Source organism: Thamnophis sirtalis, unplaced genomic scaffold (genome assembly GCF_051295495.1).
Source record: "Thamnophis sirtalis isolate CommonGarterSnake01/CBP01778 unplaced genomic scaffold, rThaSir2_p1.2 scaffold_6, whole genome shotgun sequence".
Taxonomy (NCBI): domain Eukaryota; kingdom Metazoa; phylum Chordata; class Lepidosauria; order Squamata; family Natricidae; genus Thamnophis; species Thamnophis sirtalis.
In genome coordinates this window covers 81,669,787-81,695,630 of record NW_028261386.1, presented here as the reverse complement: position 1 = coordinate 81,695,630, position 25,844 = coordinate 81,669,787, and the positions used below count along the sequence as shown (strand labels likewise).

Below are 25,844 nucleotides of genomic sequence, written 5' to 3'. Positions count from 1 at the left end.
GGCCCTTTATCCTCTGCAGGATGTGCAGACCTGGCCTAGAGGTTGAAGAGCCATGGGAACAGTGGTGGCCCTCAAAGATTCTAAAAAAATGCTCCTTTCTTTTCAGAAAGTTTTAACTTCAACTAAAAGGAGTCCTGACCTTTTTTGCCCCATCAAGAATAAAGGTTCAGCATCATTATATAAGCTTTTTACAGACATTAACTTTCTTAGGGGAGAATGAGGTTTTGTTAAAGGTCTGAGCATCAATAACGTAAATTGCCTGGCAGAAGCTTTGAATACAATGTTGAAGTGTGCAGGGAAAAGATGTATTTTTATCCATATTAAAAGCATATGTATATTCCTCAGCTGGAACCTCAGCTGGGCTCTTTTGACACTTTTTAAAAAATCTATAACTACATGATCTCATCAACTGTTAACGATTAAAGACAGCTTTACAGCTTGCTGAAATTTCTCTTAGATAAGTCGCATACTTGGAACCGCTTTCTGCTAATTTCCACTTGTGTATTTTTCATAATGACGTGGTTCTTAGGGCCAATTTTCTCCTTCATTCCAGTGTTGCTGCTTAGAACTCAATAAATTTCTCCACTTCAGTCTGCCTTCATCCACCTGACCCTCAGGAGTGCGCCCAGCATAAGTGGGTTTTTGATAACAGACTTTGCTCTTATTTGGACAGGACATTTTCAGTTGCAGAAATCTGAAGCAGCGTTAATATCTTTGCTTGGTAAGGCTAGGAAATGAAATGGGGGGGCAGGGAGGCGTATTTTTCCATGGACAGAAAGAATGCATAGTGAAAGCATAGAGGACACAAGGGAACAATTTCTTCTCTCTTAGTGGAACAGTTACTGTATGCAGAACTTTATGTTCATTAATTCATTTTAATGATTGGCAGGCTTGATCATTAGCTCTCTTTGAGCTCTATAATACTGGTCAGTATAATTTCATTTTGGTTGATTTGGGAGAAGTTCCTGCAGAAGTTCCTGAAATAGTATTGTAGAGTCTAGGCGCCCACTCAACGTACCTTACAGTTTTTCAATTCCTATTTATTGATGGTATGTATAACAATCCTGCCAGTACAATTAATTAATTAATAATAAATACTACATGAATGAAACATATCCTGTTCTATGTTACATATAATTTATTATATGGATACCCATTGCATAAGATTTTATATCAACATTTTATAAAAGGATACATTTCTGTGATTATATAGCACTTTTGCACTCTTATTATAATTATGATTTTTGTTCAGAAAGGAAATTCATTACTGTATATTTGTGTTCTCTGAGTCCCATGGAAGATATTTCCTAATCTGAAAATGGTATTTTTCTGTAAACAGACAGATCCATTTTGACTAGGATCCCTTTAAGGGAGAGGCCATTCTGATTCTCCAGACCAGAATACAGGAGCAAGATCACCTTTGAATAGCACACAACCATTTTAGAATAGGAAAAGAAGGAAGTACAGTATATGTGTGTGTGTGTGTGTGTTGCAATTCAGCCGGTTCTATCCGGTTTGGGTAAACCAGTAGCGGTGGCAGCAGGAGACCCCGCCCACCCACCCAGACGTCAAGACATCCCATCTTTGACGCTCTGCACATGCACTCACATTTGTGAACCAGTAGCAAAGGTAAGTTGATTTCACCCCTGGTGTGTGTGTGTGTGTGTGTGTGTGTTTGTGAATTCAATCTTGACTCCTGACAACTGCCCAAACTAGTCTCTACAGTTTTCTTGGAAACTCACAGTCTCTTTCTTGGTTTCTAATCTGATGCTTTAACCACTACACCAAACTCACTCTTTTTCTACTATCTATTCTGTTATATATTCACAGTTGAGGATATGATTAATTAGATCTGCAGCAGTATGCTTATGCAGATATATGCTTAGCTAAACTAACAAAATTGTGTATTCTCGGTCTGACATAATGGTAGCATGATACACTTAATATAAACAATGATAACAGGTCATATTTTTCTTACCTATAAAATTATTTCTGCTTTGGTTTGAACCCTAATTAGAAAATATTTGAATACATCTGAAGAAAGCAAATCCTATGCATCTAAAGTCAGCAGAGAACAAAATGAATTCTTTGCACAACTTTGTCATCTTCTGGAACTGGGCATAGGAGGAAACGAAGAGTCACCAGAACGTCTGCTCTCCAAGGTTTTCTTTTAAAAATTATACAATAATAAAATGTGCCCCTTCAAATTAAGCCACAGAAATAGTAGCAAAGCACCTAAAGACATCTCTCATATGTGTGGAATCTCATGAATTAAATATGATATCAGATCTCTCTTTCAGGACTTTTTATTAAATCTATTTCCACTCTGGGTTTTATTGTAGCCCCTCACATGGGCCCTTAATATAAAAATACTATAAATGTTGTTATAATAAAATGCAATATTAACCTGAAAACACCATGGGGCCAGCAGAAAGATAATAAAAAGCTAGGAAAGATAAAAATGAAATCTTCAGGGACTGGTTAAAACTGCCAGAGAAGGGATGTTATTAGGGAAGAGAGTTTTACAATCCTGGCAGTGTTAATGCACATTCTTGCAATCCTCAGGTGAGAAGAACAATATATCTGCATAATTTGCACTCTCTTATCCTGACATCTAGGCTCTAATTTACCCTAATAATAAAGCTTGTGAATGACCTTGTCTTTATACTTTATAAGCAGCAATCAATAGATACCCTTGGCTGTATGTCCCCTTTCATCCCTGTCAGTGGCCAGCAGGAAAAAGCTTTACACAGATTGCTCTCTTGTCAGTGTGGTGGAGTGGGCTTAGATACGGAATGGAAAGCAAGTACCTGCTTTCAGGGTACACTGGGGATGAGTCAAAATCTGCTTCATGAGGACAGGTCCTATGGAAATAATTGATGGGGCATGTTTGTGCTGCAGTTAATGTAAAGTGAGGCTAAGTCAGGGGTGTCAAACTCCATTTCATTGAGGGCTGCATTAGGGTTTTGTTTGAACTTGGAGGTTGGGTGGGTGTGGCTGGGATGGGTGTGGCTGGGCCGAGCTCCGTTTTCACTGGCAGACCACTGGACCAGGTCATTGCCTCCAAAAATAGAGCTCGGGAGGGGTGCATGATCCTCCCAAGATCTGTTTTCGCTGGCAGAAGCACTGCGGCCCAGTCCTTCGCTGTTTCCTGGGTGGTTCCATGCGCCATATCTAAACACCCCATAGCCAGATCCAACCTGCGGACCTTGAGTTTGACACCCCTGCCGTAAGGGGTCTACCTCTGGTACCGAAGAAGTCCTATCTCGGGTATAATTCAGATAGATATGGCATAATGTAACCCAAGTTTATTCTAGGGACAGCTGTCTGCCAATATCCCCAAATAATAAACATAGAGATCATATATTGAACTTTGATGTTACATTGCTTGTCTGTCTGCTGCTTTCTTGGTAAGACAGTATCTTTTAGATGATAAAACTGTATTCAAAAATAAAATTTCATGAACAGATAGTACAGTTTAGAAGTCTTTTTCTTTCAAGAGTTATACCAACCCAACCCTTCCTCCATGCTTAATTGTAGATATATTGTTGGAGTAGCCATTTCCTCTCCTCTCCCCACCTTCTCCACTCCACTCCTTTAGCCAGCTGTCAATTGCTTGTCCCTTAGCAACCTTTCTTTTTGGAAATGATTTGTTAGCCTTAATTCTGAATCCAAAGGAACAATACCGGTAGTCCTCGACTTATAGCCATTTATTTAGTGACCGTTCAAAGTTACAACAGCATCGAAAAAAGTGACATGGTGGTTTTTCACACTTACAACCGTGGCAGCAACCCCAAGGTCACATGACAAAATTTGATTGCTTGGCAACTGGCGTGTATGTAAGACAATTGCAGGGTCATGGGATCATCTTTTGGGACCTCCTGACAAGCAAAGACAAAGACAAAGCCAGATTCACTTAGCATCTGTGTTATTAACTTAACAGCCACAGTGATTCACTTAACAAATGGGTCAAGAAAGGTCACAAAATTGGGCAAAATTCATTTAGCAATTCTCTTGCTTAGCAACAGAATTTTTTGGATCGATTGTGGTTGCAAGTTGCGGGCTACCTGTCAAATACCTTTCCTGGTGGAGCTGGCAGACTATTAAAGCCATTCTTACAATCTGGGCAGGTGTGTATATGTCCAGGGAATAAAAACACATTCTCACCGGATCCAGGACTTTAAATACTAGCACTTGCACTTTGAATTAGGCTTGTAAATAATGCAAAATTGGTATTATCTGATCAATCTACATAGTTCCCATATGCTTTCTGAGTTATGTACCAGCTCACGGTTCTAATTTGTTTTCAGCTTTTCAAATTAAATAGTAATCTGTGTAACCGATTTTTTTATTAGCAGATTTTTTAAAATTGTTTTTTCCCTTCTACAACACATTACAGTCATTATATCAACATTGTTATGTCACCATATATCTGCATGTATATAATATTTCGCTTCTATATTTACACACCTTTATATACAGTTCTATATATATTGTTTTTCTACTTAATTAATTTTATTCTTGTTTTGCAGCCATTTGTTGGGTGTAACTGATTTATGTTAACTGCAGCCAGATTTTTTTTTCTTTAAATAATGCACAAATTCACAAATTCAACCAAGCAAGTAAAAGGTACTTGGGGGTTCACATTTTCAATATGAGCAGAAATATCATCAGATTTGTGCTAGTTCTTGGTTGCCGAAAGCCAAATAACTATGTGAAGACAGAAGAAAAATATGGAGCACTGAGCTGTTTGTTCCTATTTATGTTGTGATTTGGAGTTTTGCAGCCAAGATCTGGTAGCTCTGCTTTACTTCATATTTGGGTGCAATCTCTTTTGAAATTGACTGTAGACTTCCATCACGATCAGTATTTCTGCTGACTCACATAACTTTGTCTTAACTACTTGTACTTTTTGGGAAAATTGTTTGGAGTCTGCTAAACACTTCTTTACTTTTATCCGGATCTGGACAATGCATCAGAGAGAGGGATTGTTAAATCACAGAGGGCCATTGTTTTATTGTTACTTGACACCTAAAATCAGTATCTTCAGGATTGATGAAACCAGACTAGGGACAGAAGGGGGCAGTCTAAAACCAAGCTGCCTAGAGTTGCCCCAAACAGCGAGATGGCCGGTATATACCAATGATGGCTAACCTTTTTGCCGTCGCATGCCAAAAGCACATGCCCACACCCATAATTATATGTGCCCTGCCCCTGCACATGTGTGCGTGACTCCGCCTGGCGTTCCTCCTGCTTTTGGCACGCAATGGCACGGTGGACCAGTTTTTCGCTCTCCCCAGGCTCCAGAGCCTTTCTAGGATCCTGGGGAGGGCAAAAACAGCTCCCCCCCCCCGGAGGCCAAAAAATCTTGTTTCCAGACTTCTGGTGGGCCCAGAAGGCCAAAAAATCAGCTCACCAACGTGCACATGCACATCGGAGCTGAGCTTGCATGCCCACCGATATGGCTCTGGGTGCCACCTATGGCATGTGTGCCATAGGTTCACCATCATGGGTGTATAGATTTAACAATAATAAAACAAAACAAATAAATAAAAATCCATCTTTCACCACTATTGCACACATTTAATAATAGTTTTTTTTTCCACTTGGACATTCAGTAAAGCTTTTAACACACCAGTAAGATTTTATAGTTTCTAAACAAATCTAAAACAACCAGGGAAAAATAACCCACACACAGCTCATACATTGTAACCATAGGAAATATTAAGTGGAAAGAAAGCATCACGTTAAGACTTTCATTTTCAATGGATTACATTCAATATAACATCTGTAAGAAAATCAATAAAAGCAACGCCAGATAAAGCACAAATTAAAATATAATAAATTATAAATAAAGTTAGCCAGGAATAGCATTACTATTATAATTATCATAAATAACAGTGTGGGGAAAAAAAAGCTTTGGTTTCAAAGATATATTTTAAAAAAGAAAGATTTAATTATGGCAATAAGACAAGAAATGAAGACAATAACTGGGCCCATGCTGTAAACTGCTGTAAAACCATAATGTGGTTTTGTGACTTAGCATGCTGTAAAAAAGGACATGGTGGCTCAGTGGCTAAGGCGCTGAGCTTGTCAATCAGAAAAGTCGGCAGTTTGAATCCCTAGCACCACGTAACAGAGTGAGCTCCCATTACTTGTCCCAGCTTTTGCCAACCTAGCAGTTCGAAAGCAGGTAAAAATGTAAGTATAAAAAATAGGAACCACCTTTGGTGGGAAGGTAACAACGTTCTGTGCGCCTTTGGCATTTAGTCATGCCGGCCGCATTACCATGGAGTTGTCTTCGGACAGCGCTGGCTCTTCGGCTTTGAAACAGAGACGAACAGGGCCCCCAAGAGTCGGGAACGACTAGCACAGGTGTGCGAGGGAACCTTTACCTTTTTATGCTGTAAAAACCACTTTGTAGCTTAACACATTGGGTGACCCTAGAAAATTGTGGCTGATGTAACAAATCAATATTTTGTGAGCCCTGCCTCAGCCCCTTGAGGTATCCCTTTGCTTGTCCAGTGTAGCTTAATGCCTACTTTTGATCTAGACTGCAAGAAATGACAAAATGAAAGATTGAAACACTAGTTTTACTGCTCTACCAAACAACATCTAGATTACCTTTTGATTCTGAGCTATAATTATGGAATTGTCTAGTCTAGCATGCATCTTAATAGATACATTTTATTCTACTCTTGAATCTACTCTCAAGAGGCTACTTAGAAACTGTCTTCTTCATAGGAGGAGGAAGGAATGGAGTTTTGCTTCCTTTTGCATGTCCCAAAGGTACTTTTTCAGGCGGCAACTGGACCACTTGACTCCTATGGTCTTCACATAAGAGGGATGAAGCTTATTGCTCTCATTTGGTGGTACACACTTCTCATACACCAGTTGCCCGAAGCATTGTTGTCTACCACTGGGTGAAAACTATTGGTTTCTAATCTCTGACTTATTATTTTAAACAATTTTCTTCAAGTTTTAATTACAAGCGGTACAAAATTCTAACCACATCTGCATTAGAACCACTTTGGTATCTTAGGCATTGTTAACACCCCCTCCCCCCCCGAAGCATTTTTTCCCCTTTGGTAGAAACATATTAATGAATGGACTGCGGTATCTGTTGCATTATCAGACAATCAAATGGTATCTACTACGGTGCAGGGCTATAACAGTAGAAGTAAGGTTCCCAAGTAGTTTATCCTTTGCGTTCTTAGGGTCACACAAAGTATTGTCTTCTCATCTTGCTTTGCTTTACTTTATTTTTGAATCTGGTAATTATATGAGCATCTGCTCAAGGAATATAGGCTTTTCACAATAAAGATTGAGGGTTAGTCACAGCTGTGTATCCATATGCACTGACAAATAGCCTGAGGTGGAGGGGGATCTGTGATTTCCTGCTTGTAGATCTTACTTCCCCCTCTGGAAGCCAGAGAAGAATGTTTCTTATATCATTAAAACCAGTCCCATTGGTGAGAGTGATATCATACCTATAATGTAAGTTGCACAATTGGAACACGGAAAATGAAAAATGCAAAAATGGTCATAAAAACAATCTGGACGAAATGGAATATTGGTGGAGAAATAATATCGGGGATTAGAGACCGGACAATGTGGTGTAAAAATAAACTAAATCTACAACAGCAACATAAATGCTAGTGCAGATGATTTCCCAGTTCCCAATAGCAAGCAAAGAATCTATTTGATAAACCAATAGGAATTCTGCATCTCCATACAAGGAAGTCTGGATTAAATTCTACTGCCAAGGTTAAATATGGCCACAGGGGACAGTAGCAGAGGCTAAAATGCTCCATTTCAAACCCCCCCCCCTTTAATGGTACAACTACAATATGACAAAGCAAAACTATTTAAATATAGATTTTAATGACATTGAAAACAACAACCATTAAATTACTTGTTTGAACACCATATCTCACTTTGGTGCTTCCAGATCCGTGGAATGCGTAAAGAAAACGATGCGCTAAAAGAACAAATAGATACCTTCAGAGAGACCGTAACAATTCATGAGATGGAACTGAAAGCCAACAGAGAAACCATCATGAGGCTTGTGTCAGAAGTGAACAAGGAGCAAAAAAAAGCAGCAGCTTGCTCTCAAGACATAGAAAAGCTAAGTGATGTATGTCTCTTAGTGCATGTTTATGACCTTAGAGCTTTCTTTATAAACAAGGTGTTTCTTAATGGTTTGTGCATTCAGTCTTCATAACAGTGAATGTGAATTCCCTGTAATGTGTTTTCCAAAATGTTTTCTGAGGTCTTGCCTAGATAGGAGGACTAGAGCTTTGGGATCACAACTATCTTCGCCCCCCCCCCCCCCAATTTTCGTAAGTATTGAAATGTATAGGAACCTCTTACTCAAATTGGGATTACAGCATTGGTGATGTGGGTCAACTTTAACTCCATTTTTTTCCTTTCTTTGCGGTATCCACCAGATAGCTGCTTTTCAATTCTGGGGGACAATTACCTGTAGACAGTTTTTAAGCCAAAGTTAAGACAAATTGGTTCCCTTTTGACATTTTATATTTTAGCTCCTCTCAAATCCAACCAGTATGCTAGGTGACAAGGGACTGAGCAAGTCTAAATTAACTGGGCATCTAATTTGGCACTCACAGTTTCCAAAGTTTCCCCCAAATTTTCTGAAACATCTATCCTATACTGTCAACTCATTCTGCAGTTGAATTTGTAAAATTACAAACCCAAACCATTCAGTAAAAAGCAATGGAAGTTGGGTGGAATTTTTTACATCAAAGTAATGTAACTAAAAAACCAGATATAGTCGATTTATTCATATGTATGAATATTCAAAGGCTGAAGATGTATCCTCATAATAAAATCTCCATCTCATGGTTGGTCATCTGTTGAAGAAGGCTGCAATTGGACTAAGACTGTTTTTGTATTAATTAATAATTTCCATCTTGTGCCAGTAGAACATATGACAACCTGACATATAGAGGATGACAATTTGGTGTAATCCAGATGACTCACTGCATGGTTTCCTACTCCTATTGAACCACTGCCCTGAGACCGTCCCATGTTGCAATGTGTGTAAGCAGCAACACCACTCAGCCACATTGCCAGGCACTGTAAATGTAGGCTGTGAAGACGGCACTCAAGAATGGGAGTCTGTGCCTCCGTGGCTATTCTTGTTAAGGTTGCCAGATGGACTAGGTGTTTAATAGACACTACCTGACAATTCTAATTTTTGTTGTTTGCATATGGAAACACTGACCTTATGAAAAAATCTAGCCAGGATCTTCTAGGAGGTTGTTATTTCCATTATGACCCAAAACTGATGGCTGCACTAGTTTGCAAGGTAGCCTTTCATCCTTGTCGTGCATAGCAGCTGACATTTCCCTGAAGGATTTCCTCCCCCACCCAAGATTTATGGAGATTCTCAATCATCTAGGTCAGTGGTCTCCAACCTTGGCAACTTTAAGACCTGTGGACTTCAACTCCCAGAGCAAAGCTGGCTGAGGAACTCTGAAAATTGAAGTCCACAAGTCTTAAAGTTGCCAAGGTTGGAGACCACTGATGTAGGTCATGGTTGTCCCATAGGTGCTTTTTCAAGAGACAACTGGACTTTCTGGTTAAACCAGAAAGCACCTTTGGGTTTCCCAAAGGTTGGAGTCACATACATTACCAGTTTTTAAAAAGTTCTGTCCATAGCAATGTTGAGGCATCAATAGCCAGAAAACAGGATTGAAGTTTGGCAGTTTGCGATGCTGAATGTTGCTTTCTAAAGGTCTTTAGGAAAGGCTCCAAGCAGTGCCTCCAACAAAGCACCAAGGCTGGCCAAAGCAGAGGTTTTGTGACAGTGATTCCTGCTTCACTTTTTGGAATGGGATAATTCAGTGCTGTTAGCTCAGTGCGGCCAGCTGGGGGCGGCCTTCTCACCACTACCAAATTCCCTTGCTTGCTCAACCACTCACTTGGCTTTTATCCAGTTCCCCGCAGCAACCTTCCAGTGTTGACATGTCCTGAGAAGAAATGGCAGCACCAAGCTGGCAGAGGGGGACTTGGCTGGCCATGCTGAGCTAGCGATGTCAAGTTGTCATAGACCCTTCCGTTTTCTACCAATGAGTGATATGGGATGAGAGGGGAAGTACGGCAAGGATTATACCAACCACTGCCCTGAAACCTTTCCATGTTATAATGTGTATAGGCAGCAACACCAACCAGCCCCATTACCAGACATTGTAAATGTAGACTGTGAAGGCAACATTCAAGGATGGGAGGAAAGTACTGCAGATAATGAGGAAAGTTGGATTATAATAATAATAGAATATAAGAACAGCCCTGCTTAATTAGGTCAACGTTCATCATAATCCAACATTTTGCTTCTTGCAATGTCCCACTCCAGGGTACTCATAAGCATAACATGGAGATGTACCTCTTTCCTACCATTATTCCCCAGCTCATCTCCAGCCCATAAGTAATTCTGAGTCTTCAGAGTTAATAACCCTTGATAGGCTTAGCCTTCATGTATTTAGAGCCACCCAAATTTAATAGTTAGAGTGGCATCACTTCCATTCTGCAATTTGTGTGCCTTCTCAATCAAAGGATTGTTAATGAAGCCTTGATATTTTTATCTTTGGTCAAGACAGAGCTTCTGCAGGAGCTGAACATTCCACGATTTGGGGGGGGGGGGAGACTAATGTTATAATGTTGCTAATTATAAATTATCATTTATGAAATTCTCTTCCTGATTGTTGGATTTGGAATGATACTATTGTGTAGATAGAACAGAGGTGAAATGGGCTTTAATTTTGCTGTTCAGCACCAGTTCTGAAAAGTGATCAGGATAGTTGATATCCCTGTTTACAGGGACTGTCGAGCACTTAAGAATTCTTTTGAAGTGTGGGAGGTGGCCTTTTGGACTATAGGTTTTGTACAAATACTCTGTCTGACAAGTGTGTCTGGGCGCCAGATGGATAAAAACCACAATGGAAAATACAGCAATGACTTTACTACAAACGTGAACATTTTGTTTTATCTTGTTTTTATGAGGCATTGGAAACTTCAACAGATGTTAATATGTATTGTTTTGAACATTTGGGCTTCTCCTCGCACAACTGTCATCTGCTTGTTGACGAAATGTGATTTCTGTTTTATTATAAGGTAAAATATATATGTTTATGTGGAGAGAAATGATACGACTTGGTAAACGGTGTTAGATTAATCGGGTTGGGGTGATAACTGAGCCTGTTCTGTTGTGTTAGAGAGTGTTTATTTCCAGTGTTACCTATGAATATACAGTTATGATTTGTTATACTGATTTTACATTTCTTGGGGTTTGATTGTTTTTGGTTATTATTGATTATACCACCCAGACCAGAGGTGGTATTCAGCTGGTTCTCTCTAGTTCGGGCAAACCAGTAGCAGTGGCTGCGGGAGGCTCTGCCCACCCCCACCCCAATGTAAAGCATGAGCATTGCGCATGCGCAGATGCGGCACGTGTGCTCACATTTGAGAACCTGTAGGGAAGGTAAGTGAATCCAACCGTGACCCAGATGCATAAATAAAGAGTTGGGGATTCTTATATGTTATATGAACAGATAAACAATCTTTTTTTCCTAGAAGATTGCTTTAAAAAGACAATTTTACATTTTTATTATGTTTGAAAATGGAGACTGGTGTCACAACTACATCTTACAACAATAAAGCTAGCCTATCTAGCTAGCCTAGACTATCCTTTTTAAGCAAGTAACACACTTTGTACATAATTAACATTGTACCAGTAATAGCTCTCGTAGCTGGAAGAATTCTGTCCATATCTGAACTTATAGATACTCGAAAACATCTTTAATAATAAGACACAGGATTGCAAGTAGCATTTCTATTGGCTTTTTATTCATTTTAGCATCCAAGTCAGGAAAAAATGTGGGACTTTATTCACAAAGTGATTTGCAAAGTAGCACAGTGTGTATTCCACTAGTTCTACAATCAGTTCAATAAAGAAGATATAACAGTCCTCAGATCTATGGGCCAAGCAACTCAACTTTTTAAAAATAAAGATGCTAAAGATTTCTTCATCTTCAAAATGGATAGAATTAGAATTCTTATATTATTTTGATGCTTTAGAACACTTAATAAAGACTTTCCATTTTTAATCAAGTCTTCTGTTTAACTCCCCTCTTGATTTGATGCATTAGCTTTGCTGCTTTTTTTCCCTTGCAAAGTTTTAAAATGCTTGAAAAAACATCTGTGCAATAAACATAAAACTCTTTCGGCTTCATATGGCATTTCTTTCAATCCTCTTATCATGTTGCTCCTTAATTAATTTCCCCTTTGTAAGCTCTTAATGCTAAGAACTACTAAGTTGTAATGCTTTATCAAAGAAGCTAACCAGCATATTCTGGAATGCTTAGTTCACTGTCATTAAATCCATGCTGGCTGTTTGTAATCATTCTGTTTTCCTTACGTATTTCAGATTAAAAAAAACATGCCAACCAGCTCCCTCAATGCATTTTAATTCTAAAGAAAATTATTTTTCAGATGATCATTTTCTTTAACATAACACTCAATCTAGACGCTTCTCCCTTCTGTGTGTATCCCACAAAATATTATGAGAAGAGTCTAACTATGGGGTTTAGTTGCTTCTATTTTGCCCATTATTTGGAGCAAGACACTTTTTGTGCTTATCTACTGTACTGTTTTTATGGAATATGCTGTTTCTAAAATAAAAGCAGCATAACTGCATTCAGAAAGATCCTGTTCTTCCTATCGTTCTTATATATTTTCTTTCCAGTTCAAATGTCTATTTAGCTCATTTATGACATTTATTTCATTTTTATTTTATTTTGATTAAAGTAACGTTACATTTTGGCAACTATGCATGGACTGGCAACCATATTTCTAGATCTGGAAAAAATATCCAGGTTCATGGAGATACAGAGTAAGAGAGCATGCAGGAGGAACTTCTGGAAATCTGGACAAGAATGTAGGAGTTTAACATTGCATGGATTTATTCAGAAACCACCACCCCTCCATAAATTCTTCAGTAAAGAAAGGAGGATAGTCCCTGCGTGTGGGAATGGAGTGAAGAAGTTGTATTTAGTCTTAAGTTTAAATTCATGGAGCTATGGAAACTCGATGTGATTTGGGGCCAGTGATTCTTTCTCTGCCCTCCCGAAGAAGAAGGAGTAGCAGAATCTTGGGACAGAGTTAAAAGAGGGAGCAGCCTAGAATCCCTGTGGGGCCACAAGTGGATTAAGTTCACCTCCACCCTTGAATTCCATTCACCCGCACCTAACTCCAAACAAGTGCTAACCATTAGTTGAAAAGATCCCTCTGCATAGGCATAAGTAGCAATACATCAATTTAATCGGAGTTTCACATGTAGACCTGGTCTTTGCGCTTGACACCCACTCATGCAGCATTGCTGTTGTGGGAATAAAATGAGTGCCAATAGAATAATTAATCAGTGGAACAACTTGCCTCCAAAAGTTGTGAAAGCTCCAACACTGGAAGTTTTTAAGAGGATGTTGGATAACCATTTGCCTGAAGTGGTGTAGAGTTTCCTGCCTAAGCAGAGGGGTGGACTAGAAGACCTCCAAAGTCCCTTCCAACTCTGTTATTCTATTCTATTCTATTCTATTCTATTCTTCCATTCCATTCCATTCTTTTCCTTGGAAGTTGCCTTAAGCACTAAGAAGAAATACGGAATGTAGAATTAACAAATACATGCATACAGGGGAAATGTCCTCCATGCAGACAAGAGTGAATTAGAAAAGTGTAGGGAATAATGAATACAGGGTGAATTCTGCCACCTTATCATACTGTTATCATAATACAGGTAGTCCTTCACTTACAACAGTTCATTTAGTGACCATTCAAAATTACAACGGAAGTGAAAAAAGTAACTTATGACTATTTTTCACACTTATGACCATTGCAGCAACTCCATGATCACCTGATCAAAATTTGGGCACTTGGCAACTGATTCATATTTATGACAGTTGCACTGTCCTAGGGTGGCATGATCCCCTTTTGCGATCGTCTGACAAGCAAAGTCAAAGGGGAAGCTAGATTCACTTAATAGCTATGTTACCCAATTAACAACTGCAGCAATTCACTTAATAACTGTGGCAAGAAAAGTCATAAAATGGAGCAAAACTCACTTAACAAACATTTCCCTTAGCAAAACAAATTTCGGGCTCAATTATGGTCGTAAGTAAGGACTACCTGTAGATCATGCTTTGGAAAAAAAAGCCAAATGGATGTTTAATCTGCTCTCTGGGTTGGCCATTTGTCTCTTTATTATTCTTTTCTTTCTCTTGAGATAAGCAACATGCTTATACCCTGTTTCCCTGAAAATAAGACCTCCCCGTATAATAAGCCCAATTGGGCTTTTGAGCGCATGCGCTAAAATAAGCCTCCCCCAAAATAAGTCCTCCCTGAAAATATTGCAACACAGCAGCAGCCCTGAGGTGACCACGCTCGCCGCCTTCTGCACCTCAAAAATAATAGGACCTCCCCAAAAACAAGGCCAAACGCTTATTTCGGGGGTCAAAAGAATGTAAGACCCTGTCTTATTCGGGGGAAACATGGTAATATGCTCATCCCTTCCTCAAAAGCCACTTTGAGATCCAGTCAATTGTTTGAAGGTCCTTCAAATGTTGTAATAATTCAATTTTTAATTAATATAAATTGATAGGTACTTTGGTTCTTATTAATGACATATCTTCTCCTTCTTGGATCCTGTCATATTGGGTGTGGTATCAATACAGAATATTTTTTTTCAAAAATAAGATAGCTGCTGTGCTTTATGGAGTGGGGAAGCAATGTTACCCTGCACCTGTGACAAAGAGGGGGAAAGATTTATTGAAATAATATTGCAATCTGAAAATGTTTCCTTAATTTCCCCCAAAACTGTCATTTAATTCTTGTCACTAGAGTAATTTTCCCCTTCCTACCAAATCCTTTAAAGAAAAGTAGCAGAAAAATTAAATTAAATTAAATGGAAGCATGCCAAGATACAGAAAAGCAGATAATGCTGACTGTGATGGCTCCAACTAGAGTAGGTTTGAATGGTGACAAATATGTATTTAACAGTTTTCTTTTTTTAAAAAAAAATCTGCATTTAACATGGGCATAATTACATGCATTCTGATATTTCACTACACATATGTGATTTTGGCTTTTGAAACTAGTCTCTTAATACACACACACACACACACCAATCAAAATCAAAAGTGTCTAGTTCTGTTCCACAACAATTGTTCCCAATGCTTTCTTTTCAACAAACCATAATCCAACATATATTTTATAAAATTTAATCCATAGTGTTTGTGGGCTACTAGGTAAACAAATTATTTTAAATACTTTACACATAATGTTTATATTCAATATTACCAGGGGTGGGTTCTGGCAGGCACTACTGCCAGTTCGCTCGTTTGTGTGCTGCGTGTGCATACGCAGTGCAATTAAAATTGTTCTGCGCATGCGCAGAACTGAAAAACAAGAACCGGTTCAGATGTGTGGCAGGCCTGTTTTGCAGACTTGGAAGGCTTCAAAATATTCCTTTTTTAGCGCTGTGCGGGTGCACCTCAAGCACACATGCGCACAAAGCGCACGCTCAGTAGCAGATTCGCCGAACCGATAGCAGACTTCAGAGGACTACACCGCTGGTGTGAAGACTTTAGCAGGGGTTAAAAATAGCGCTTTCAGCCTTGTGGTTTGGGGGATTGATTTTACTCAGTATGGCAAGAAATAAATCAAAATAAATAAATCCTCCTATTCCTTTACTGATGCTGAATCATTCATGGGTTGGATCCACGCTGGCTTTCCATAAAAAAAAGATCTTTTATACTTATCAAATAATTTAGATCTAGCCTTCATTATATTGAAAGAAAATCACTGCAAAGGTCAATGGTGGGACTTTCAAGGTTTGCCCAACCTCACCTAGTGTAATGATTGTTCCAACTCTCTGGATTCATAGTTTTATTTTCTTTCAGCAGAAACTATCCATACATCTCTTCTAAGGAAGTTTTAGTATTAATGCACATTGTATCTGCTATTCTCCTGGAAATGTGTTGTGAAATAATTGTTGTTTCCCTCTTTTCTTTGATGTGTAAATATTGGTATTGTTTTATTTTAGGACCTAAGCAACATTACAGGAGCTAAGCAGAATCTTGAGGAGGAGATTAGAAGCCTCCAAAACAGATTGGCAGCCAGCCAACGGGCTTGGGAAGAACTGGGCCAACTAAAGGTCCGTTGTAATGAAAAAGAAGCGGAATTGAAAACTAATCTAGAGCAAGTCAAAGAAGAAAAAAAGCTGCACAATGAATTCAAAGATCAAATAGTGGCTTTACTGGGGAGTAATCCCATTGGGGCAACTCCATCCAAGGAAGACATTGTGGAAAAAATCCGAGATTTGTACCACAGAGAGGAGAGCAAAAAAAAAGTATGTTGAAACTTGTTTTATTTGTCTTCAGTGTGCTTAATTTATTCCTGTGTATAGATTTTATTTTAATTCACTTCAGAAATTTTTTAAAAATTAATTCATGAATTGACAGGATTGTCTAATTGTAAATGACGACAGAATGAACTTTGATACAATTGTTCTGAACTGACAAGACACACCGTTGTTTTATTTTGATGTAATAGTTTATATAGTAATTGCTCGGTATCTAATGATTGTAGGGGGAAAAAAATCACAAAAAAAGCAGAACACATTAAAGAAAAACACATCGTTAAATTGCAATCTATTAAAAGGAGCACATGGTGACATTTATTTATTTAACATTATATCCTGCCTACTTTGAATCAACTCTAAGCAGAATAAAATCTAAGAAAGTAAAATGGGTGGGGGGGATCCCTAGACCCATACCTATAATCAGTGGTGGTTTCTAATTTTTTTCCTACCGGTTTGCTCGTGCATGCGCTTGTACATGCGAAGCTTTTGCGCATGCGCTGAAGTGTCAAGGTGGGTAGGCGGAGCCTCCTGCCACCACTACTATCATTTCGCCCAATCCGGGCCGAACCGGCAGCAACCCACCTCTGCCTATAATCCTATACTTAAAATAATTACAAAGGGCAATGAAAAGGTGATCATATGTTGTGTATTATATACTGTTCAGTCCCGGTTAGTAATTTAACTGTCATTTCTACAGGCTTCTCATATCACAATTAACTATATTGTGGTTTCTAACTTAACTTTTTTTCCCCTGGTTTAAGGCAATGTTGTCACCTCCATCCCCTATCTTAGTTGATGATACTTAGTTTGAGCCTCTCATTTTTCAACTTGACCTGTTCATGTCTTGGAATATGCTGTATTTACATGAAAGAAAGAAGGTCCTGAATTTAAGACAATCTCCCTCTCCAAATAATCTTCTAGATTAATCATCATCATCATAACCCATTGCATATAAAATGCAGTTAGTATGTAAATTGTATGCAAGAAGAGGAGAATACACACACTCTCTCCATACTAACCAAATCATTCCAATGCTCTGAAGTGTGCAAATACAAATGTGTGTAACATTTTCTGAAGTGTGCAAATACAAATGTGTGTAACATTTTCTTTCCTCCTTCCCTTTCAACAAAAAGAATAAAAATAAAATATGATCTATAAAAGTATGAAGTGGAGAAGGAAGGAAAAAGGGTTAGGGAGAATAAAACAGAGCTCTTTGGTGTATAATAAACAGTTGTAATGTAGCACAGACACATGTGCTGAGACTACAACTCAAAAGATTTCCAGGCACTGTGGTCAGATCATTCTGCTTGAATATTAATTTCCTGTGAGTAAGTAGCAATGGCAAACAACAGACCTGATTTAAATATCTCTTAAAGGTATTTATTAATCAACTGTTAGGATACCCCTGGGGATAATAAATCCAACTCCACATTTGTTGACACAGTCATTTTATAAATGCATTTGCTTGGATTATATTTCTTTGCAGCCAAATTAGTATTTGTAATCCTGAATTAACAATAGTTCATTTAATGACCGTTTGAAGTTATAACACCCCTGAAAAAGTGTCTTATGACCATTGCAGCATCCTCATGGTCACATGATCAAAACTCAAGCGCTTGGCCACTGACTCAGATATATGATGGTTGCTGTGCCCTGGGGTCATGTGATCACCTTTTGCAACCTTCTGAAAAGCAAAGTCAATGGGCAACCCAGATTTACGTAACAACTGTGTTACTTTACTAACTTAACAACTGCAGTGATTCACTTAATAATGACTTAACGACTGTTACAAGAATGGTCATAAAATGGGAGCAAGATTCACTTAGCAAATGTCTGACTTGGCAACAGAAATTTTGGACTCAATTGTGGTCATAAGTCGAGGAGTATTGCAAAATGCCTCAAATGCCCCTGTATTTAGTCTAGTTTCCTCTGCATTGAGTGTTCACTATGTCACAAATCCAGTAGAGGTTGCTCATTGGCACTTTTTAAATGTCTTGGTTTTGTCTATGATGACCTAATTGTAGTGTAAGTAACTTTTGATAATCCAAATGTGCTGTAAAATGCTTTAAAAAAAATTCCGTAACAATAAATTTCCAATTGAATAATCCAAGCTTGTGGTCAGGAAATTTAGTGTAGATATTAGTGCAGTAAAAAGACCCACTAAACTTTCAGAGTATAAAGTTGAGTGCTTGATGTTTAGTAAACAGTTGCCTCTGTGATTTATTGCAATGAGCTGGCTCAATTGTCTATGCTGCAATACCACAGCTATTTCCTGAATAGCCCTGATAATACACAATTGCAGAGAAATACATATGTATGGTTGGGAGAGAGAGAGAGGCAGAAATACTTGACGCCAACCTGTTTCTGGCTGCCTGTCTTGGGACTCTTAACTCCCACAATTCCCAACCAGAATCCTGGAAGTTACAACCCAAGTACATATGGACAGGATCAAGGGAAAGGGGAAAATATTGTAAAAGCTGTCAGCATTCTCTGTTCATTTCTGACATTTTTATGCTACTCCTCTCCAAATGGCTTTAAGCAGCCTGCAGCAGAAATATGAAAAATAACCATGTCAAATATCCTAGTTACACTGCAGCTTGTGACAAAGTATTCTGTTAGAAATGCAAAGGATGATAAAACTTATGGAACTTTGCAAATCCAGCAAGCTGCTTATGCAATCCCTCTGATAACATCACACTTGACATCATGTTATAGAAACAGCAGAGCATACTTAGCAGGAGCAGCCAGTTCGGACAGGTTTGGGTGAACCGGTAGCTCCAGCTGAGAGCAAACCAGTTTGCTCCGATGATCAGGTTGATGATCAGGTTGGCCGGCCTGCCTGCCCGCCCTTGCGCTTTGTTTACCTATATCCTCTCAGCCGATTAGCGCTGCAGAGCAGATTGTGGCGCCTCAGCTGTGTTACTCCCCAAGAAGTAACGTGGAAGGTAACTTTTGGAAAAACTGTGCACGCACATGCAGTGAAACACGCAATCACCAAACCAGTTGTTAAACCAGCAGGATCCCACCACTAATACTGAGGTGACATCCAAATGGGAAGAAGAATGGACGCCTTGGTTACAACAGAAAGAGGATTTGGGGCTTCATCAGTGAAAGTAGAGCACACCGCTAGGATTGACAATGGGATTATTTTTCTGGGTCTACAAGGGGAAGCTGGAACAAAGTGCTTCACCTGAACCTAAAAACATTGGGCAGAAATGTTTAAGAGTACTATAATAGGCAAAAGGAAATTGCAGTTTTTCATAAAAATCAAGGATAGGAAAAAACACATTTGCTGCAAATCTCTGACATGTTCCTAGCATAGAATAGATTTGAAAAGATGAATGTCCTATTTACATTGCCATGGAATGATATCCACCAGTGAGGAAGTGTTCACTTTAGTCTTTGGAGAGTTTGAATTTGAAGCTCAGGAACTCAGACTGCTATACAACAGCAGAAGAGTCTTAAACATGTTCTGCTATTATTCCTAAGGCGGAAAGAACATTGTGTTCTACAGGGTTAGTTTGGATGTGTTCACAAATTTAGTAAGCTCTAGCTAGAACTGGTTTACTGAATGTAGAAAAGCATGCAGTAAAAGTGTGTATGGAATTTTTAACATACAGAAACATCATTTGTATGATGTCTGTGTAGACAACCCCCCCCCCCACACACACACTTGCCTATGTATATCGTGTATAAAAATTTATTGTTACTAAATTATTTCATGTATCTGGCTATGCTTCAGCATCTTGCAGGACTTATTTTTATTGGTTGTTTGCAAAAGGAGAATACAATCTGATGTTTGTGATAGAGCTAATCATTTCTGTCCCTTGGGAAATGTCTTAAATTCTTTGTTCTTCACTTTGTTTGGTCAGAACTAAGTTACAATGAGTCACCTGTTTCCAGTTCCTTTCAATCTTATTACTGAAGAAATGTTATGGTGCACGGTGTACTCACAGAGTTAAAATGAAAACTGGATTGTTCCCTTTGCTTTGACTATTATCCTTGCTGAACATCCGGGAAATGAGTATCTTTGTTGAAAACAAGTTCTCTTATTTCAAGCTAAAGAATCATTGCAGTTTTAATAGCTATAAGCATATTGCAGGGCATCTGAAATCCTTTTGCTATGCTTTCAGCTGTGTTGGGAGCATATGCATCTTGGTAGACAATTGGCAGGGTTTTCTCTTCTCTCTCCCTTGCCCAATTTTTTTTTAACTGAGAACAAATGGCCACGTTCATCTTTTTGGGTCTGGAATTCCACAGATGGTTTCAGCTGTGTTGGCAGGGAAGAATGAGAGCTCTCACCTAATGCACACGGAGAAACCAAAGTTTAGAAGCTGGTTAATGTTGTGCCTAAAGTTTGGCTGGTGTTTTTAGATGTTATTACAGATAGATAGATACCGATAGATACAGATTAACAGAGTTGGAAGAGGCCTTGTAGATCATCTAGTCCAATCCCCTGCCCAAGCAGACACTACACGATTTCTGACAGATGGCAGTCCAGTCTCTTCTTGAAAGCTGCCACTGATGAAGCTCCCACAACTTCTGAAGGCAAGATGTTTCATTGGTTGATTGCTGTTAGTGTCAGAAAATGTCTCTTTATTTAGAATAGAATAGAACAAAACAGAACAGAACAGAATAGAATTCTTTATTGGCCAAGTATGATTGGACACACAAGGAATTTGTCTTTGGTACATATGCTCTTAGTGTACATAAAGAAAAATAGAATAAATTCATCAAGAATCATAAGATACAACACTTAATGGTAGTCATAGGTTAGTAATAAGCAATCATACTAGGAAAAAATAAAGCAATATAACTTGTAAAATTACAAGCAACATGGTTATAGTCATAAGTGGGAAGAGATAGGTGCTAGGAAGGCTGAGAATAATAATAATAATGCAGTAAATAATTTGACAGTGGTGACAGAATTATTTCTGATGGCATTTGGGGAAAAACTGTCCTTGTGTCTAGTTGTTCTGGTTTGCAGTGCCTTATAGCGTTGTTTTGAGGGTAAAAGTTGAAACAATTTATATCCAGGATGTGAAGGGTCTGTAGATATTTTCACAGTCTGCTCTTTGACTTGTGTAGTATACAAGTCCCCAATGGAAAGCAGGTTGATAGCAAATGTTTTTCTGCAGTTCTAATTATCCGTTGAAGCCTGTGTCTATCTTGTTTGGTTGCAGAGCCAAACCAGACAGGTTTTTTTAATAAACAATTTTTATTTGTTTTTGAACAAGGACAAACATAAAAATAAAAATAAAAAACCCATTACAAATTGCAGAAAGTGTGTCAGTTGGTTACAGTATTTCCATGCATCTCTTCCATAGTCACCACCTGCTTTTCATATCAAATCACATATTTTAAATTCACCTATATTTATGTATATCACAATTATTATATCTCAACCTTAATTTGATTATAATTGTTTTTACATCCTTTTATATATAATATTCAAAATCTAGAATAGGATTATATGATAACATTCCATTAAATCATCCTAAAATTATCCAATCACAATACATCTTTATAACATATTCTAGATAAAACTTTTAAACCTCCTCTCATAATCTTCATATATTGTTTATATAAAATTTCATATTATCAAACTAATATATATATATATGTATTGATATCATTATTAATAATTATTTAACTATAGCTATTGTCGCTTCATTTTATACATACTACTAGCAAACTAAATTTAGCTTAATTTTATTATACATTTTCATTGCATCAACCTGTATCCCTCCAGCAACAGTACGGTCTTATATCTCTTGCCATTTGTAGCATTAATGTTCTAGTTACTTTCTTAATAAATCTTGTATAAACTTCCCTTGGCAACATGCTGTTCCTTTTGTATCTCACAAAAGCTTGAAACCCAACATCTGTTCTTTCCATCAGCTTATCTTTGGTTATCACTCGTGCTTCTATCAAGATTTCTCTCCTTATCTCCGTCAATTTTTCTCTTTTTTCTTCTTCTGTGCTTTGAAGTCTGGGATAGAGTTCCAATCCATCCATCTCCCCTTTCCATATTCCGCTCTTGCCATTACCAACCATGCTCACTTTGTTGTCAGTATCCACAGTTTTCTTATCTCTTTGCTCATTTTTTTCTTCCATCTTTTGAACTCTGTCCTCCATTTTCTTCATTTGGTAAACATCCTCAGTTTCTCCTCCAGATGTTTCTGTTTTGTATTCCATATTTTCCAATTTATTTTTAATTCCCTGTCACAACTAATAGATTTTGAATTTCAAACATAATCATTTGCAATGTTACAGTTTCTTTTTTCTGCTGGGCCATTCTTTCAATTTTGCAGATACTGCCACTATAGGGTTCAAGGCTATTTTAATAAACTTCAAACAGGTTCATTTATTATCTTTCAAGTCAAAATGTTGTCTTCTCTCCAATAGCTAGTGATAGAACTTCCAAAAGGCACCTGTATAAACAACTTGTGCTCTTCCTACTATCACTGTCAGTAAATAAGCTGAAAGAATCTTGAATCTCAAATGATCAAAGAGAAAAAAGAAAAAACAATGTATCCAGCCTCCAGCCTCTAAGTGGCAATGTAACTGCTTTTCCTCCTATTGTTACAACCCTCTTTATAATCCTTCTTATTTTCTTCTTTACATTCCAAGCTTAAGAAAGAAAAAAAACCTTAAATGGAGATCAAAAACAATCCAATCAATCAGATCAAGCATTATAAAAAAGGAGAATTTTAATCCATAGGTATAAGCAAAAGTGAAAAAAGACGAAGAAAGAATTAATCCATTCAGTTTAAAAAATAGGGAGCCCCTGCAAAAGTTCCATCCGTGAAAAAAAAAGAAATTAGAAACTGGATAACACACTAAGTTCAATGCAGATCAATCTCGCTGCCTATAGTGTTTTGTCTTCAATCTTAACTTAACTTAAATTTTTTTCTTGGGTAGTCTTTTCCTCTAATAATAAAATTTCCTCACCAATTCAACACACTTTCTCTTTCTGCTTTCTTCCCATTCTGGAGCTGTCCCAACTTCAGCAGATTCATTAGCTGCATTTCTGTCACCAGAAAAAAAGGCTATTCCTGGATCTTTCAGGGACTTTGCGGTGTCCCTGAGATCAGCAGGAAGTGCCCTTCTCAATCACCATCTCTGCGGGACGGTTTAGGTCCAAATGGACCATCCAGTGACAGAAATTCAACTGTGATCTCAGAGCATCAAGATCGCATGTCGTGCCATCGTGACATCAGTGCTCTTCAAACCAAACTAGACAGTTATTGAGGTGCAGATGACAGACTCAATAATTCATCTGTAATATTTCCAGGTTGAATCTCTCCTTGTTCAGTTTCCATCCAGTTCTTCTATTTGCTTGTCTGACTTGCTGTTCATACTGTACATTTGATAACATCTCCATACAGATTTTTTATTGAGGTTTCATTTTGGGTAACATTATCTATCTGTATTTGAGATATTGTAATTTTAAATGCCGAAGCTCAGTGGGAAAGTGAACATGCATAAGTGCTGGCAAAATTGAGGTCAGCCTGCAGACACCAGGATTGCATTTGCTAGTCAGGGTAACTATAGCAATAGCAATAGCAGTTAGACTTATATACCTCTTCATAGGGCTTTCAGCCCTCTCTAAGCGGTTTACAGAGTCAGCATATTGCCCCCAACAATCCGGGTCCTCATTTTACCCACCTCGGAAGGATGGAAGGCTGAGTCAACCTTGAGCCGGTGGGATTAGAACTGCTGAACTGCAGATAACAGTCAGCTGAAGTGGCCTGCAGTACTGCACCCTAACCACTGCGCCACCTCAACTCTTTAACAGCTTTCAAGGGGGTGGTGGACTGAACATGAACAAAAAAATAAGTTTTTTTTTTTGTTCAATTAATTTTGAACAACGTTAAGAATAGAATCCAATAATCTTCATTTTATCCATTTGGAGATTTATGGAAGGTTCATACAAGTAATAAAGCATACTGATGACAGATGTTATTGTTTCTATGGTTTTGTGTAATGGGATTTATTTTGTTTTTGGCTATGACTACACTAGATTAGATTTTATTTATTACTGTCTGTTGGCTTAAAATTGGTGGCATCACAAGCATGTCAATCTTAATTTTAAAATATTTTGCTACATATCAACTGATTCAACCCTACCTAGCTATAGAAAGTACAGTAAATGTTTGCCTTATATCTTAGTAGGTATCAAGCCAATGTGTTTAATAGATCATATTCTTGATTCTGGGTGTGGATATGAATCAGAATATGTCTTACTGACTTCTTACATAATAACTTTGAAGGAAAACCCTAGGAGGCCTATAATGTGTATGTCTTTATTCCAGTTTCCTACAGATGGCAGAGCTTGGAATCATCTCTCACCTTTACTTCTGTCCTATGTTCCTGCCCATCATCTTATCATTCATTCATCCATTTAGGAAACCTCTATACTTTTATAGGCAGTGTCTTTTGAAATAGTTAAAAAAAGATTATATACAGAAAGAGATTGTATTTATCCAAAGTCTAACTTTGCCAATGAAAAAAAGAGAATTTCCCAGTCTTTATTCCTCCTGCAGGCTGCATCTGCCATTTGGAGAAAATAGTTCCTAATATATGCTGTGTGGACAGATGTCGTACCAGCAAGGGTTTTATGTGAATTTTATAGAATTTTCAAGAATTAAATGAAAGCATGGTACATTATAAGGGAAGTACTGTGCACCAAAAACATTGCATTAATTTCTAACTTTTCCATAACTGGAAGATTAATAATGGAATACATAATGCTTTGAGAGCCAGTTTGGTGTAGTGGTTAGGGCATCAGGCTTGAAAACAAAAGATTGTGAGTTCTAGTCCCTCCTTAGGGACAAAGCCAATTGAGTGACCTTGGACCAATCACTTTCTTTCAGTACTAGGAAAGAAGCAATGGAAAACCTCTTCCCAAATCTTGCCAAGAAAAGTGTGGGGACTTGTGCAGACATTCTCCAAAAAATCAGACATGATTGAATAGAAATTAAAACAATGTTGTTCAATGTTTAAATTAATATCAGATTCTGGTATACCTGTAAATATTCGTGTGTTGGTAACAGTGATAATCTGGCAGGTTTATAGCATTATTTATGAATAAACTTTAAGTGAGTATGTATTTACATTAGCAGAATATTTATTCAAATGTATAAGGTACATATTAATATAATGTCTGCTTCACAAGTTGCTCTAATTTTGGCTTGTTTGCGATTGGCTTAGCATATTGTGTGATTCTAGCTTTTGCAATTTATAGCTTTGTGTGATATATGAATTGAACAAATGGAGAAAGTTTTATTTTTAAATTGACATGATAAGAAATTGTAGCTTAGTGAGTTTTGCTAATTCAGCCACAGTCTATATATGCTATACTACTGTATGGTAACTAAACCAAGTCCTTCTGATTAAGTGTTCA

The 25,844-nt window shown here is 37.9% G+C and overlaps 1 protein-coding gene across 2 annotated transcripts in view; it reads left to right on the top strand.

Annotated features, from left to right (window-relative positions):
* The window catches only part of CCDC170 (coiled-coil domain containing 170), a 67,815-nt gene that overhangs the window by 22,613 nt on the left and 19,358 nt on the right, over nt 1-25,844 (top strand). For both annotated transcript variants that reach the window (XM_087718288.1, XM_087718287.1), the window contains exons 4-6: nt 2,018-2,162; nt 7,952-8,137; nt 16,118-16,423. In XM_087718288.1, the coding sequence (XP_087574414.1) occupies nt 2,018-2,162; nt 7,952-8,137; nt 16,118-16,423 (637 nt within the window). The remainder of the gene's footprint in view (nt 1-2,017; nt 2,163-7,951; nt 8,138-16,117; nt 16,424-25,844) is intronic.